Raw genomic sequence first — 16,888 nt, 5'->3', positions numbered from 1 at the left:
AAGATTATAATGAACGCGAATGAAGAACTGTGAGCTTTATTTGGTACTGTAGAAAAATGAAACAACATAGAAGATATGATAGCAATCATACTCATTATTCTTTAAAACATTAATTCCATGCATTCGAATACATGATATTATATATACCAGCGCGAACATAAACATGTAGTAAAGCATAACAATAAGAAACTAACATTATCGCTCTTAGTTTTATTTAAGTAGATACCATGCATGCATGGTGTGCTTCATGCACTAGGTACATCATGCATGCAAATTGCAAAGTACGTACGTAACGTAACGCCCTCTAATAAGGGCGTTCCCCCTCATAGTTGCCAGGAGGGTAGTAGTTGCATGTTATGAAGGTATCACCGCTATCGCACGTAACCGTAGCACATCCAAGTTGCAACGAATTGGCCCAAACCACCTGAGTGTAATGCCCACAGCTCTCATTTGGTGGTGCCGAGCACGAGTTAGACTCGTAGTCGTAGTACTGCTTCTCCGACACCCATGAGTTCACGGCGTCAGCCGCCGTCCAGCTGTTGCCCCCTCCCCAGAAGATATTCTCGCCGTAGGGCCCGCCGGAGTGTTCGAGCTGGCAATCGGCCGCCCTTTGGCTGGCGTAGTCTTGCGCGTACGCCGCTACCGTGTCGTTCCACGACATCGGGGCGACGCCAACGTCAGCCCTAGCCGAGTTGTGAGGGTCGAGGAAGTCTTGGGGGGAGTTTTGGGCTAAGGTAGTGGTGGAGAACAAGGCGAGGAAGATTACAATGGAAGCTAAGAAGGAAGAGGAAGGTAAAGCCATCTCTATTTTGTTTCTCTATCCCTTTAATTAGAAGCTAATCCCTGATGGAAAGAGATAGAGGAGAGTTTGGAGTATTTATAGGTGCAAGGTCGTGTATATGGTTTAAATAAAAATTAATAAATGAAAAATGTGCTTGTAGCAGACGCAAGAGAATGCTTAGCTCATTTGCAGACGTACGTAATTTGATATTATCTTCGATTGTTTCTTTGATGTGGCCACGGTATTCTTTGAAGCATATATGCACGCACTTTTCGTGGAAACTGGAAAGGCAACTTGCAACTTGATGGCGGCTTCTCCATGGCTCCATCTGAAACTAGTAGCTTTATTTGGTTTTCTACTAACTATTTTCACTTCAAGCTTAAACCGCCATTGTGCGTAGCAAGAAATAGTGATAAGCAAATCCTACTTCGTATCGTAATTGTTAATTTATTACATCTCTCTCTATCGTAGCTCAATACTTTTGACGGGAAGCCCAAAAAGATTAATAGAATACATAGAACAAGAGAAATCACTACGTGCTTCCTTACCTGTTTCACGCATTGTTAACATTCGTATCGTATAGCAAACATTTAAATGTGCATGCATCTAAAGTCAAATTTGGTATCTAACGTGACAATCTCGCCTTTGGATTGAGAAATAACATGATAGCAAAGTTCGTACCAACCAGACCTACTTTTTAGCATATTGTTAGAACTTACTTCTGATTGCAAAAAATAAGAAAAACGAAAGAAATAAGAAGTAGAAAAACCCTGTCTATATATTGTTTGTGCCTAACATGGCCCAAGTTGTTAGGCACAAACTCCCGTCTTAATTTATATCAAAGGAACGTACTCCTTGGTCGAACAATGGTAAACTGAGCTCGATCAAAAGTAAACGCGAGTTAGATAAAACTCATTTTTAATACCCTAACGAGGGGCCGGCAATGATTACCTACAAATTGGGATTGTGAAAGATTTAGACCTTGCTATTATTTAGCCTCGTCATTAACGGAAGCTCACCCCCCTTGCCTATGCAATTTATAGACGGCTATCCTTTTTCTTCTCGTTTGTTTAGATAAAGCCCGGCCATGGCTCATTATTCATCTCGGTGGGTCTTTTTGTTTCAACATTTTACATATATAAAATTTTAATTAAAGAGAGAACTATATATCAACCTCACAAACCAACCTTATTAATCCATCTCCTACCAAATTATTAAAAACTTGTAAAAAAGCTTCCGTATACCAACCCTGCCACCCACCAGGTTCATGAATGATCGTCAACCTTAGTACACCGGCGGCGGCGGCGGTGGTGGAGGAGGACGAGGAGGAGGTGGCGCGATACAGCCGTTGGAATCGCAGTACACCGGCGGGCGGTGGAGGAAAGCCATGCACTCCTCCTCCGGGCGCTGGTCTGGGCGGTCTAGTAGTTGACAACCAATGGAGGAAGCTTCATATGATCACCATATCCGAGAGAAAATGATGCTGTCACCAAATTCAGGGATATTTTTTAGGCCTGTCATTCTCGACGTCATTTGCCGCGGGAAAAAAAATGCATAAGAAGATAAGAAGATACCATATTTTAATTGGAGTCAGTAGGAACTCCATCCATCCCAACTACTGGTGAATTAGTTTCAAACTTGTTTATTATGTACTGCCTTCAAATATATGACTTGCAATAATGTATACGCATATCATCTACTAATTTATTTCAAACTTGTTTTTTATGTACTGCCTTCAGTTATTTTGAATTGACCTATAGTAGATAGTAGAGTCTAGTATAGATATTAGGATATACTCGACAAAGTATATCGACGTAAAGCTTAGACCTCTTCAAACAACGTTCTACCATTCCTTGTAACTTAGAAAACCTTTTGTCAGAATATTTTGTCACTCCTAAAATATCGCTATAGATATCAGACACACCGTTTTAATGGCCGGCCGAGGGTTTATAGGTTTTTTAAGAAGACGTTTTCTTTTTCTTATATTCTTTTAATTTATGTGTTTTGGGTTCAGAACTGATAAATCCCATTTATTATCACCTTCCCCGCAACAACAATATATATATATATTATGGTCCTGTTTTCAAAAGCTTAAGCTCAGAAAGAAGAATATATAATAAAGATTATAACGAACGCGAATGAAGAACTGTGAGCTTGATTTAGTACCGTAGAAAAATGAAATGACATAGAAGATATAAGAACAACCATACTCTTTATTCTTTAAAGCATTAATTCCATGCATCGGAATACACGATATTATATATACCAGCGCAAACATAAACATGTAGTAAAGCATAACAACAAGAAACTAACATTATCGCTCTTAGTTTTATTTAAGTAGATACCATGCATGCATGGTGTGCTTCATGCACTAGGTACATCATGCATGCAAATTGCAAAGTACGTACGTAACGTAACGTCCCTCTAATAAGGGCGTTCCCCCTCATAGTTGCCAGGAGGGTAGTAGTTGCATGTTATGAAGGTATCACCGCTATCGCACGTAACCGCAGCACATCCAAGTTGCAACGAATTGGCCCAAACCACCTGAGTGTAATGCCCACAGCTCTCATTTGGTGGTGCCGAGCACGAGTTAGACTCGTAGTCATAGTACTGCTTCTCCGACACCCATGAGTTCACGGCGTCAGCCGCCGTCCAGCTGTTGCCCCCTCCCCAGAAGATGTTCTCGCCATAGGGCCCGCCGGAGTGTTCGAGCTGGCAATCGGCCGCCCTTTGGCTGGCGTAGTCTTGCGCGTACGCCGCTACCGTGTCGTTCCACGACATCGGGGCGACGCCAACGTCAGCCCTAGCCGAGTTGTGAGGGTCGAGGAAGTCTTGGGGGGGGTTTTGGGCTAAGGTAGTGGTGGAGAACAAGGCGAGGAAGATTACAATGGAAGCTAGGAAGGAAGAGGAAGGTAAAGCCATCACTATTTTGTTTATCTATCCCTTTAATTAGGAGCTAATCCCTGATGGAAAGGATAGATGAGAGTTTGGAGTATTTATAGGTGCAAGGTCGTGTATATGGTTTAAATAAAAATTAATAAATGAAAATGTGCTTGTAGCAGACGCAAAAGAATGCTTAGCTCATTTGCAGACGTACGTAATTTGATATTATCTTCGATTGTTTCTTTGAAGTGGCCACGGTATTCTTTGAAGCATATATGCACGCACGTTTCGTGGAAACTCGCGCAAAGGTAACTTGTAACTTGATGGCGGTTTCTCCATGGCTCCATCTGAAACTAGTAGCTCTATTTGGTCTGCTACTAACTATTTTAACTTCAAGCTTAAACCGCCATTGTACGTAGCAAGAAATAGTGATAAGCAAATCCTACTTCGTATCTCGTTATTTTGTTGCATCTCTCTCTATCCTAGCTCAATACTTTTGACGGGAAGTACTTTAAAATCCATGTGCGTGAAAGCCTAATACACCTCATCGAGATTATACTTTTTTTTTTCAAAAGAATAATAATTTAATCTATCATATAAAAGAATATGTATATAAAAGAGAGACTTTATAGAGGGGGTCATTATATAACCAATAATACTTTGAGATCCTGCTAAGCCTAGCTAATCAAGATAAATATCAATAAATTAGTTGAGATATCAAATAGTCCGTTTACTTTTAGTTCACCGCATAATTAAAGGGATCATTCTAGGATCAACTGTATAGGAACGTGATCGTTGGCTTTCCTATTCATTTTGCAATACGTTTTTAAGAAATGGTCAATTAATATAAGAACTCCAAGAGATCGATGTACCACCAAAACAGATCATAGTATTTCATTATTGTATAATTGAAGCAAGATGAGATGGAATTATTTCTAGAGTTCGAGTTTAATTAATTACCATCTTTAATTATGTAGGAATTAGTTCACCTTTGCCTCAGTTTATACTCGGCCAATTTTCTTATCACCTATGATGAGATGAGAAAGAAATTCTGATTCTATACAAAGATGGTTATTGTTTCGCATCTCGTGCCATCGTGTTAATTTAAATCCTTTTGCAAATAATGTAATACGCATGTATATCATTTATTACTATATTTCAAACTTGTTTATTATATACTACCTTCATTTTTTTTAAAGAATTGACCAGTGGTAGGTTGTAGAGTCAAGGATATATATTTGGATATATTCGATTAAGCATATCCATGTAAAGCTCAGATCTCTTCAAACGTTCAGCACCTATATATATATATATATATATATATATATATATATTCATCAAACACTTAGTCACTCTTGAAAGATCGCTAGAAATATGTTGACACACTGTTTTAATGGTGATTGTCTAGGTTTTGGAATAAAACATTATTTCTTTATTCTTCGAATTTATATGTTTTATTTTTCCTATGAGAAAATTAAAATTTATGTGATTTAAACTTTGGGTTATGCGGAACTATAAAATCCAATTGATTTATCACCTTCTCCAAAACAAAATAAATAGTGATCAAGCTTTAATAGATCAAGCCAAAATCTTCACGAGACCAAATTGGATTTTTCCGCCATTCACTCCAGACAATTTATCTTAGGCCATTCCATTTTTTGGGGATTAAAACTACGGCCTTGTCATTATCATTTTCAGTGGTTCTTTTGGAAAAATAAAAGTGTCGTTCGAGAATTCTTTTAAACGAGCCTTCTGTCTTTATTATTTTGGGGAAGAAAATAGACAAAATGCTCGTTCAAAATGAAGTATGATTTGGATGTGCTAACAATTAAATCGCTAACGGTAAAATAAAAATAAAATAAAAATGGGACCTTTATTCCCAAGTTTCTTTTTTAATTAATTTAGTAGGCGTTAATTAATGCATACATTAGGCAGTTTAAAAGGTTACAACTTACAAGTTAGCTAGCTCTTCAATTAATAGAAAATCAATTAATAAGATATAGAAGATAATGTGATGTTGGTTGATAGACATTGTTTCACAATATTAAACTAAAGCACATAGGATTTATTTATTTATTTATTTTTGTTAAGAAAAATGCACATTGGATGGGAGAAGCGTATCTTCTGCAACGCCAGTTGGTGGAACTTACTACAGCTAGATCTGAGTAAAGTATTTCACTTAATTTGTCAGCCAAATAATGAGCTACCAGGTATGTTATGCTGAAGGAACTCCTCCGTTCGGTTCTGCAGGAAATCAAACATTCTTACCACTTGACCAACTAATTAATCAAAGACGACCAACTTTATACCGACCTTATGACCTAATTAATTTAAGAATCGATCCTTCGAGGAAGTCATGCAAGTACAACATTTCCATTATCCAACCATGAGAAATATCACCTCTAAAATGTTCCAGAAACTAGTTCAGCCAAATGAAATACTGCCAAGTGCATGCCAAGTGTGTTAAGTGCTTGTCCTTCATTCAGTTCTGCACGCAATCGTCTTCTTACTACCTAAAATTCAAAAGCTCGGGCTACTAGGAAGAATGAATCAAAATCCAATTAAGTTTAATATTCGCAAAATAAACTAAAGAATCGTTTGCGAATGCAAGCAAGCAAGCAAGTACATTTTCCATTATAAATACTCTCAACTCCGAGGCTTTCTTTCATCAACATCGAGCAAACCAATTAATCAAAGAGCAATATTCTCTATTAATTAGAGATGGCTTTACGTTCGTCTTCCTCCCTAGCTTTCTATGTTATATTTCTTGCAACCATATTGGCCACCACCTCAGCCCAAAATTCTCCACAAGACTTCCTCGACCCACACAACGCAGCTCGGGCCGAAGTCAACGTCGGCCCGTTGTCGTGGGACGACAACGTGGCGGCGTTCGCGCAAGACTACGCCAACCAAAGAGCCGGCGATTGTGCGCTACAGCACTCCGGTACCAGCCTCTACGGCGAGAATATCTTCGTGGGGTCAGCCGGGGCTAGCTGGACGGCGGCCAACGCAGTGGATTTGTGGGTGAAAGAGAAGCAGTACTATGACTACAATAGCAACAGTTGTGTGGAGGGCCAGATGTGCGGCCATTACACTCAGGTTAATTAATTGTTAACTCATCGAGATTACTCTTACACATCTAATTAACTCTAAAAGTTATTTTAACTTTAAGCTTACAGATCTAAAAGCTATTTTAACTTTTAATATTTTATCACAGGTGGTGTGGGCTAACTCGCTGTACCTAGGGTGTGCTGCGGCTACGTGCGACAATGGTGGAACCTTCATAACATGCAACTATTCCCCACCTGGCAACTATGAGGGAGAACGTCCGTATTAGGGCTGGGGGAGGTTACGTTACGTACTTTGCAATTTGCATGCATGGAATATATACCTACGATTTGGATCGACCATGTGTTGAAGTGTGTCAAATAAGCTCCAATGCGAATACAATGCCTATTAATTATCTGCATGAATAAATTCACGAAGACAAGTGTGTACGTGGCTTCTATTTATCAAATAAAGTGATATTTATCTTGTATCGCAATGTTATATATATTTATATTGGTTGCTCATGAGTTCGTTGTTTCAGACTTTTGAGTTTTTAAGTACTGTCAACTGTGCACGTAACTAGAATCAATTATTGCAGCTCTCTCTTTCGTAGCTCAATACTTTTGACGGGAAGCCCAAAAGGATTAATAGTATACATAGAACAAGAGAAATCACTACGTGCTTTCTTACCAGTTTCATCTCATTGTTAACATTCGTATCGTATAGCAAACTGTTGAATGTCCATGCATCTAAATTCAAATTTTGTGTCCAACGTGCCAATCTCGCCTTTGGATTGAGAAATATCATGATAGCAAAGTTCGTACCAACCAGACCTACTTTATTGCCAAAAATAAGAAAAACGAAAATAAAAGAAAATAAAAGAAAGAAGAAGTATAAAAAATACCGTCTTTATATTATTTGTGGCCCAAATCTTATTTAGTTTTAATTAATATATTAAGCTATCTTTTCTACGCTCCAAATCATATACATTGCCAAACTATTATTTCTAATTAAATGCCACTGAGAGCTACTTTTCTAATATTTACCTACCCTTTGGACCAGTTTGCAATTTGCATGGAATCCATGGAATATATGCCTACTCTTTCGACCATTTGTTGATGTGTGTCAAATAAGCTCCAATGCGAATACAATTCACGAAGACGAGTATGTACGTGGCTTCTATTTATAAAATAATTGGTCTGTCTTTTGCACTGATATCTGGTGGTGCAAGAATTAAGATCTGCTATATATATCTTCTGTCGTAACACGCACACACACACACATATATTGATCTGGTTAGAGAGTATATCGGATTTCACATTACTGCGTAGTCCTAAAAAAGAGTAAATGAATAATCACTATGAATTGTACAAAATGAAAAAAGAAATATGGAAATAAAACTTTTCTGGGGGGGGGGGGACTCCTTTAGAATTCAAAAAATATCAGCAACTTGTTAAATCCTATTCATCTACTTAATGCTCGTGTGACAAAAGCCAATTATTGCTGTCCAACAAAGAATAATTGTCCCAAGTTGTTATTAATGTATCTAGAGATTATTAACAACAGAATAGGGGTCAACTATTAGAGCTCCAAAATAAATTATTTTTAGCCATCATAGATTTTTGACTCACAATAATCGCAAAAATTATGCGGCCAGAATAGCTCTGCAATTATTTGAACATTTCAAGCGATAATTGAGGATATTGAAAGGATAACTATCCATTTATGGCGAGCTTAGGCTAAAAGAATGTAACCACCTATAAGTTTTCCAACCTTTTGTGTTTCCTTTCCATCAAGGATTAACTCCCTCATAGGGAGAAATAGAGATGGCTTTACCTTCCTCTTTCTTCTTCCTATCTTTCTTTGTAATCTTCTTCTCCTTGTTCTACACCATTACCTTAGCTCGGAACTCCCCACAGGACTTCCTCGGCCTGCACAACTCGGCTCGGGCTAACGTCAACGTCGGCCCGATGTCGTGGAGCGACACGGTGGCGGCGTACGCGCAAGACTACGCCAACCAAAGGGCGGCCGACTGCCAGCTTATCCATTCCGGTGGGCCTTACGGGGAGAACATCTACTGGGGCTCGACCGAGGAATTCACGGCCGCCGACGCCGTGGGCTGGTGGGTGGCGGAGAAGCAGTACTACGACTACGAGAGTAACTCGTGCTCGGCACCGCCAGATGAGAGCTGTTTGCATTACACTCAGGTGGTTTGGGCCAACTCGGTGCAGCTTGGATGCGCTAGAGTTACATGCAACAATGGTGGAACCTTCATCACCTGCAACTATGACCCGCCCGGCAACTTTAACGGAGAACGCCCTTATTAGAGCCACGCCGTCGATCACTTTGCATTGTTGAACTGCATGCATGATACGTACGTGCTACGGTGTGCTAATCTAATAAGCTCCAATTTCCACACCATGGCATCGACATATGTGCCTAAACTTGATAACTAATGTGTGATTATTATTGTTGTTCGCCGCAATACTTGTCTCGAATCTAAATCATATTTCATTTGAAGGATAGTTAGATATCTAAATCATTATTAGAAAAATTTTACAAATCAAACCTTATATTTTTCTTATTTTCTAATTAATACTCATTCTTTTAGAATTTTATAATGCGACCCTTTTGTTTGAAAATTATATAACACCCTGAGTTAATTTAATTACATTGGTATTAGCAAATAAATATTCTATTAAAATATACTTAATAATTTTTAAAATACTTAACCTTAGTCGTTTGCCTTTCTCCAAGCCATGGATACCATTGCCTAATGCTTTGAGATTGAAGGAGCTTGCCATAGGAGGTTGTAAGAGTCTCGCCTACTTAATTTGGGAAAGAGGGTTTAGTTTGGTGAAGGAGATTTAAATTTTGTGGTGTGGGGTTTATTTTTGGGTAGGAAAATTTATAATTTAGTTAGGGGAAGTTTAGTTTTGAGGAAGGCGATTAGATTTAGTGAGGTTGGATTTAGTTTTGGGAAAAATATAATGGTAAGATCACAAAATCCTCGTAAGGTGTTAATCAGAAAATAACAAATATATAAGGTGTGATTTGGGAAATTCCTGATTATCAGCCAATTGTGCTATTTCTGGGCATTCTCAATCAACGGTCTATCTCTACCACCTCCTTGACCCGTTGACCCCATGAGCCCATCCTCCATCGTTCCAATTTGTTAGGCCGAAAATGGGCCATCTTAGAGCCCATGAAAACCTACTATTATTTGGGCTTACCGTTGTTATTCATAAAACATAACCTACTATTGAGAACTTAAAATATTTCTGAGATCACGAGGAAACCACAAACGACAAAGTCTGCCATGGAAGGAAAAGAAAACGACGTAGAAGAGGAACCAACAACCACAGTTGATCTTCAAACACATATTAATTCCACGCACTCGATACAAGAGCCAACATAAACATGCATGTTTATTTTATGTATACACCATGCATGCATGGTCCGCTCCATTTACTAGGTATATTCTGTGTGTGTGTGTGTGTGTGTATATATATATATATATATATATATATATATATATGCACGCAAATTGCCATAGTACGTAGGTCCCTCTAATAAGGGCGTTCGTTGTTATAGTTGCCAGGAGGGTTATAGTCGCATACGATGATGGTACCACCACCGTTACTGCACGTAACTGTAGCACATCCAAGTTGCACCGACTTGGCCCAAACCACCTGAGTGTAATGATAACAGCTCTCGTTTGGTGGTGCCAAGCACGAGTTACTCTCGTAGTCGTAGTACTGCTTCTCCGCCACCCAATAATTCACGGCATCAGCCGCCGTCCCGACGCCCGACGACCAGTAGATGTTCTCGCCGTAGGGTCCGCCGGAGTGGGCCAGATGGCAATCGGCAGCCAATTGGCTAGCGAAGTTTTGTGCGTACGCCGCTACCGTGTCGTCCCACGACATCGGGCCGACGTTGACGTCGGCTCTAGCTGAGTTGTGAGGATCGAGAAAGTCTTGGGGGGAGTTTTGGGCGAAGGTAGTGGTGGAGAACAAGGAGAAGAAGAAGATTAAATAGAAAGCTAGCATGGAAGAGGAAAGTAAAGCCATCTCTATTTATATTCTCTCTCTTTGGAAGGCAGTCCTAGATGGAGAATAAGGAGACGCGAGAGTTCGGAGTATTTATAGGTAGTGTCTAGGGTGTAAATTAATATATACATACATATAGATGCACACGCGATGATGCTTTGCTCATTTGTAGACGTAATTTGATCTTATATATAATTAGTTCTGTCAATTGTTAATGGTATCCTAACTAGGAAGAAAAAACCACGAACTTGGTGCTTGTTCTTATACTTGGAGCTTCCCTGACGTTGTAGTTGATTACAACGCCTTATAATTTATTTGCTACGAATCCGAACAGAATGAGAGAAACTATTTTATCTCCTCTAATTTCATTTTCAGGACGGTTGCAAGTTGCAACAAAATTTGACTTTCGACAAAATTGAAAATAAAGAAAAGAAGAGACGATAATTTTTATTGGAGTCAACTTGCCCAAACTTTTCTAACTAAGGATAGTACACGGTTTTATACTTATAGGTGTGGGCCTCGTCCTTAATGGGCTTTCATATAGCCCATGAATGAAATCGTACTGTTTTGGGCCTGAGTCGGACGGGGTCTAATCACCTGCATGAGTGGACGCAGGAATTGTACTAAATCAGCCTCTGAGGAAACGAAACGTGGCAGGGGCTGACACCTCCCGCTGTCATCTCGCCCAAACATGGCTTTATGCTCCTGCCGCTGTCTACACCCATCTAACTCTGATGTTGATTTGACCGCCACCAAACAGTTTGCCCGAAACGACTGGCCCCACCGTCGTACGTGCTCCCCCACGTCACGTGACTGGTGGGTCACCCGATGGGCTTCTTGACCCAGTTCCATTTCCATTTCCGTAAGTTGCAGGGTCTTATATGCAAATTGGTCTGATTTCACATTAAAGATGGATTAAATTCTGATATTAATCCAATTCCTTCCTTCGACTATGCATACCAGTGGTACGAAGAGATAATACGAAGTGGGGTCCGGTGGTGGGCCAGCCAGTGGAGGGAAGACAAATAAGGTCAACTCGAGGCGATAGTGGTGGGTCCAGCTGCCACTGTGGGAGGGAGGGAGGGAGGGAGGGAGGGAGGGCGGTGGTGTTGGGTTTAGTTCTCGGTCCCTTTTGTACGTGTTCAGGGTTGGGATTTAGAAACAACAGAACTCGCGCGAATCGCGCGGTCTAAACTCTGTGTCAGATTGCTCGGGCTCTGGCCCGGGCCCGGGCCCGGGTCATGCCGCTTTCATCAACACCCACACGTGTTTTATTTATCTGTAAAAAGAATTAAAAAGAAGAATAAAATAATTTATATATAATAGTGTGTTTTTATCGATAAATATATCGAAAAAAAAAATGTTTAAGCTCATCATTGCATCGGCTTGTCAAATTCTATAAACTCAACTTTTGACGCTGGATAGTTGATAAGGCTGCAGATATATTCAAAAGAGCATTATATTTTAGTATTTTATAAGTAGTAAGCTATTGTGTTTTCTTCTTACCTATAATTTCTATATGACACGCTACCAGACTACCGTTACTTTTACACTGGCAACCAGTGTCTCGTTTATTAAATTACCTACTAAATTCTAGTTCATCTCGATGTGTTGGGGCCTACACGTGTCCCGTTTATTTCAAAAAAACATGCTAGAGTTTGAACAAAGATCATCATGGCATGTTTGTGGGGCCCATCAAGAGGCGCTGTCGTTTGATTGGACAAGACGAGAAGAAAACACGGACTGCTTCTTTACTCTCTCTCTCTCCCCTTCTTTTTTTATTTCCTCCTCTCCATGGGATCGAAGCTCCGAGCAAAAGGAGTCGTTCTTGAGCTCTCTCTCTCTCTCTCTCTAGCTCTACACGTGAGGCTACTGACACAAATACTGTTTACCGTTAAAATAATTTGCACTCGGTCTTTGACCTCCAGGAACCAATTAGCCACCTCTTCGGTCCTTAATTATTAAGCTAATGAGTGTGTTACATGACTAATCCAAATGCTAAACCTATTGATTAGGTTTCGATATGTTTTTTAATAGTTGGTTTTATGTCTCTTCTAATCGAGTAGTGTGTTAGATAACTAATCCAAACATAATTTCAAGCTCGACAGGTCAACTAGAAGTAACGAATCACACTTGCCATGCGTTTAATATTTCCTATATATACCGAAAAATGCAACTCTCTGTCTTATGTCCTTGTCTATTCAAATTTGAGACCACCGTAGGAAGGTAGGACTTCTTTGTAACGGGTGGTGTAGTATAATTCCGTAATACAGGATCCCACGTAATGGGCGGTAATTAATGACATGAAGGTATTGGATCAATTACGTAATACACATCCCAACGTGCCCCAGTTCAAAACTACTGCGGAGCACTGCAGTGTAACATTAAAAGTTGCAAGTATTTTACCATGCATGAGAGTACTTTAAAACGTAATAGGGTAAGTAAACGGGGAAAAGAAAACAAAAAGGATGTGAGATTTCCAAGCATTCTTCTCTTGTTTCTAATAAGCTACACTACCATCCTGTAGTCTTAGCTAAGCTTCCTCCGGTGTGTATATATATAGGTAGGTTCATTAGTTAAAAGCTCAGGGCGAACTACAGTGGAAACGTTAGTGGAGATGCAAATGGCAGCCTCTTACTTTCCCAAGAATCTTCACACCCTAAAAAAGAGAAAAAACAAAGCAAGTAATCCCATTAAATGCCAGAAGAAATCATATCTGAACACCTGTTACACCCTGGTGCTTCATAGATCGACTCGATTCTCTGCATTAAATGATGTACAAAGCTCCTAAAATAAGTCTCGACCTAGCCAATTAGCAGGTGCCACGTTCCTGATGTACGAAACTCCTACGATCGGAACTGCCACAGGATTTCTTTTTCCCTTTGGTTGAGGCTCAACTTTCTAATCTCCAACCCTCTCCTCCTTTCTGAGAACAAGTAACAAAAGACATTCCCCTTCCCGATCGATCTTACTCTTCGTTACCTTAAAGGCCCCAACGAGAAGCTCTTAAACCTCCAAGGAAGAAGAAGAAGAAGAAGAAGAAGAAGACGAGCTGATGATGGCACGTGTGATCTCATACGGTGCAACCCTAGCATACCCTACATGCTATGCATCTTCCATGATCTGCGCCTCCTCTTCTCTCTAACTTCTTGACAGTTAGATCATCTCATGCTAACTCCCTTCTTTTTGTGTCATTCTCTGAGAAATTTTACTTGATTTTTATTTTTGTGTGTGTGGTAAAAATGGTTTCTTTTTTATGTGTAATAACACCACCTGTATCAGACATCTCTCCTCTACTTGATTTGACATTAAGAAAAGTTAGACAATAGACACCACACATGGCTTTCCTCTCTCCCCACCTCTTCTCTTCCTAGGTCTTGAGACTCTATTTGGGGTTTCTAGGGTTCCTTCTTGTCTCTTCCTCGTCTCCCTTCTCAAATAAAATTCTTGGCTCCTCTCAACCTGTTAACCTCCAAACATGGAGGAATTCATCCATCTTGGTGGTAGTGGTGGTGGTGTTGGTGGAGGAGGAGGCAACTCAAGGGGTTCTTTCTTATACTTCCCCTCGTCTACAACGAACACAACAAGCACATCAACTAATCCACCACCTGGAATGGTTGCACCACCACCAGGCTACTACGGCTACGGTCCTACTTCTTTACAACCTCTCAAATCCGAAGCTGGACCTTCTCAATATCCACCTCAAAGGGAAGCAATTCATGTAGGAGAAGAGATCTCCCCAAGAGATATGGAAGCCATCAAAGCCAAGATCATGTCTCACCCACAGTATTCCACCCTACTTGTTGCCTTCATGGAATGCCAAAAGGTTAGCCAGGTTAATTTTTTTTATTTATAATATGTACATAATTCTTGCCCTAATATTCTTCTACAGGTGGGAGCACCACCGGATGTGGTGGAGAGGTTAACTGCTATATCGAGAAGGGTTGAATCGTGTCCGAGCCGCCGGCACGAGCCTACGTCTGACCCGGAGCTCGACCAGTTCATGGTAGTATTCATCTTGACTCGTTTCCTACACTATTATTGATAATGGATTTTCTAGCTTTTAATTATATCATACTTGTTCATTATTATATATAGGAGGCGTACTGTAACATGCTGGTTAAGTACCGAGAAGAGCTGTCGAGGCCAATCCAAGAAGCCATGGATTTCCTCAAACGAGTTGAAACCCAACTCAATTCTCTCACCAATGGCGCGTCTGCTCGCTTCTTTACTTCTGGTATTATAACTTATATCGATAATACTATTATATATTCGATGCATGAGAGGTGCACTAGTATCTATGTTGAAGGCAATGGTCTAGTATATATAGGTAAAACCAAGTACTTACGTACGTATATATATATATATTTCCGATGTGAAAGGTTGCTCCCCACATTACAAGCAAGGTTGGGAATGGAAAGACAGATTAAAGCATTGACTGAAATCTTTTCTTCTTTATTGCAGAGATACTGCACTTAGTTCTAAAAGATATCTCACGTCTCGGCCTCTCGTTCTTGTTCCTTCTTTCGTTTAATAATAGCCAAAGGACTTTGCTTGTGAATAATCTAAGGCTAATAAGATAGGGTCGGTTATGAGGGAAACAGACGTTTGTGTGCAATAAGCTGGCGATTTTGGTGCTGACAAGTGACAAATGCCATCTTTTAGGGTTCCAAAGAGAATCCTACCTCGAGAATATATGCATCACTTGCCTTTTCTTTCTTCTTATCTTATATTATTATCTTAATCAACTTTGTGTCCATCTCTCTCCCTCGAGTATATTTATCTGCAACATTAGGTTGTACATGCATGAGATGCTATTCTAATCAGTAACGCCCCAACACCCCCATCCACCAACACTTCCAGCTAGTTATACTATTATTATAGTACCATATATGCCATTGCGGTCAATGGTGCCATGCTGTAGCTCTTTGAGAATACACCACACGTGTAATGGTAGGCCAGGCATTCTTAAAGTATATATAAAGAGTTATTTAGAATGAGATATACAGTGTGTGGACATGGGAATGTTTAGTGAAAGTCTATAAATATTTATAGACTCGTTGTAGTGATTAGAATAGCATCTATAAATATTTATACTAATTAAAAGATTTTGTAGTGATAATGGTGAAAATTCACTGATGTATTAGGCGTGCCATTTCTTGTAGCTAGTTCTCAGTAGAGTACGGAATTATGTGAAAATTTTGACTAGCTTCATGTGATTTAATATTTTAATGCAGCTCGTCCTTATCTTTAATGAGGTTGAACTAATACTTTGTACCATACAATTTCATAGCTTTTTATTGATTGTTGTTGCGAGTCATAATTATAGAACTGATTCATGCATGTAGAGAGTTAAGATAGAAGTATTATATATAATACTAATAGCAATGCAAGTATATGAAAAAAGTTGATATCTGGCAAGAGTGCTTATCTAGTTCCCTTGAAATATTCTTAGGAGACATCTGGTTTATTGCTTTGTTTATAACAATAAATGATTTGTCACGAAGTAACTTCCATATGCAAGTATCTGTCGTTACATTTCAATGGAACATTTTACTGATGTAGAGAAGCAGATGAAGAACTGATAATATTGCTTCTGTTGGTTATATTCTTCTGCTGCTTTACAATGAGTAGAATATCCATACGATGGATAGACAAATTGAAGCTATATAAACTATTTTGGTTGCAGAACCAGAGTATGCATGGAGAAAACTGAATGATGACTAACCATATTTTGGAAAGAGTCAATTTTTCAACAGTAGTAAAATTCTGACCAGATTTTGGAATCGCTACTTAGAAGGCCCTAATCAGGCTGGAATAGGTGGATAAAATTTCTCTTCCATAGAAACCTTTGAAACAAACAAATTTTATGGGAAATTTCCAAAAATAGTATATTTCTGCCCGGACTTGTAGAAGTTAGAAACCCTAAAGTAAACAATGTCACTATGGAACTGCTCTAAGCTTGTTCAAACTCGGTAATGTCATTGTTTGGGTTCTGCAGATACGAAATGCGAAGTTGGTTCCTCTGAAGAGGATGGCAGTGGAGGAGAAGGTGAAGTCCCTGAGATTGATGCTTGCACTGAGGAAAAAGAGCTAAAGCACCACCTTCTAAAGAAGTACAGTGGCT

At 39.5% G+C, this 16,888-nt stretch overlaps 4 protein-coding genes and 1 pseudogene across 4 annotated transcripts; 3 read left to right on the top strand and 2 right to left on the bottom strand.

The window, feature by feature from the left end:
* Positions 1–169: 169 nt before the first annotated feature.
* On the bottom strand, positions 170–3,749 carry LOC140802560 (uncharacterized; annotated as a pseudogene).
* Positions 3,750–6,355: 2,606 nt separating this feature from the next.
* LOC140802561 (pathogenesis-related protein PR-1 type-like) lies at positions 6,356–7,208 on the top strand. The gene is made up of 2 exons (XM_073158091.1): positions 6,356–6,763; positions 6,882–7,208. The coding sequence occupies exons 1-2, from the start codon at positions 6,386–6,388 to the stop codon at positions 6,999–7,001; spliced, it is 498 nt and encodes a 165-aa protein (XP_073014192.1). The 5' UTR covers positions 6,356–6,385; the 3' UTR covers positions 7,002–7,208.
* Positions 7,209–8,520: 1,312 nt separating this feature from the next.
* On the top strand, positions 8,521–9,227 carry LOC140802558 (pathogenesis-related protein 1A-like). Its single transcript, XM_073158088.1, has one exon. It carries the CDS (start codon positions 8,539–8,541, stop codon positions 9,037–9,039), a length of 501 nt encoding a protein of 166 aa, XP_073014189.1. The 5' UTR covers positions 8,521–8,538; the 3' UTR covers positions 9,040–9,227.
* A 1,054-nt stretch (positions 9,228–10,281) lies between these two features.
* LOC140802557 (pathogenesis-related protein 1C-like) lies at positions 10,282–10,782 on the bottom strand. The gene has a single exon (XM_073158087.1). The coding sequence runs from the start codon at positions 10,780–10,782 to the stop codon at positions 10,282–10,284; it is 501 nt and encodes a 166-aa protein (XP_073014188.1).
* A 2,882-nt stretch (positions 10,783–13,664) lies between these two features.
* Positions 13,665–16,882, top strand: LOC140802555 (homeobox protein knotted-1-like 12; the record flags this gene model as incomplete). Its single annotated transcript, XM_073158086.1, has 4 exons — positions 13,665–14,587; positions 14,654–14,767; positions 14,860–14,998; positions 16,763–16,882. Coding segments are annotated over exons 1-4 (721 nt in total), but the record flags the coding sequence as incomplete, so codon positions are not given.
* Between the last annotated feature and the right edge of the window lie 6 nt (positions 16,883–16,888).

The sequence above is a fragment of the Typha latifolia genome, unplaced genomic scaffold (assembly GCF_019914945.1).
Source record: "Typha latifolia isolate L0001 unplaced genomic scaffold, TyphaL0001v2 contig_30, whole genome shotgun sequence".
Classification (NCBI taxonomy): domain Eukaryota; kingdom Viridiplantae; phylum Streptophyta; class Magnoliopsida; order Poales; family Typhaceae; genus Typha; species Typha latifolia.
The sequence above is the reverse complement of the archived record's forward strand: the minus strand, read 5'-3'. Positions and strand labels throughout refer to the sequence as shown.

Excerpts from the sequence above, each read along its gene's own strand:
- LOC140802558 (XM_073158088.1), top strand. The coding sequence starts at position 8,539 with ATGGCTTTACCTTCCTCTTTCTTCTTCCTATCTTTCTTTGTAATCTTC.
- LOC140802557 (XM_073158087.1), bottom strand. The coding sequence starts at position 10,782 with ATGGCTTTACTTTCCTCTTCCATGCTAGCTTTCTATTTAATCTTCTTC.
- LOC140802561 (XM_073158091.1), top strand. The coding sequence starts at position 6,386 with ATGGCTTTACGTTCGTCTTCCTCCCTAGCTTTCTATGTTATATTTCTT. Across the intron at positions 6,764-6,881 it reads TGTGCGGCCATTACACTCAG|GTGGTGTGGGCTAACTCGCT; the intron begins GTTAATTAATTG and ends ATTTTATCACAG.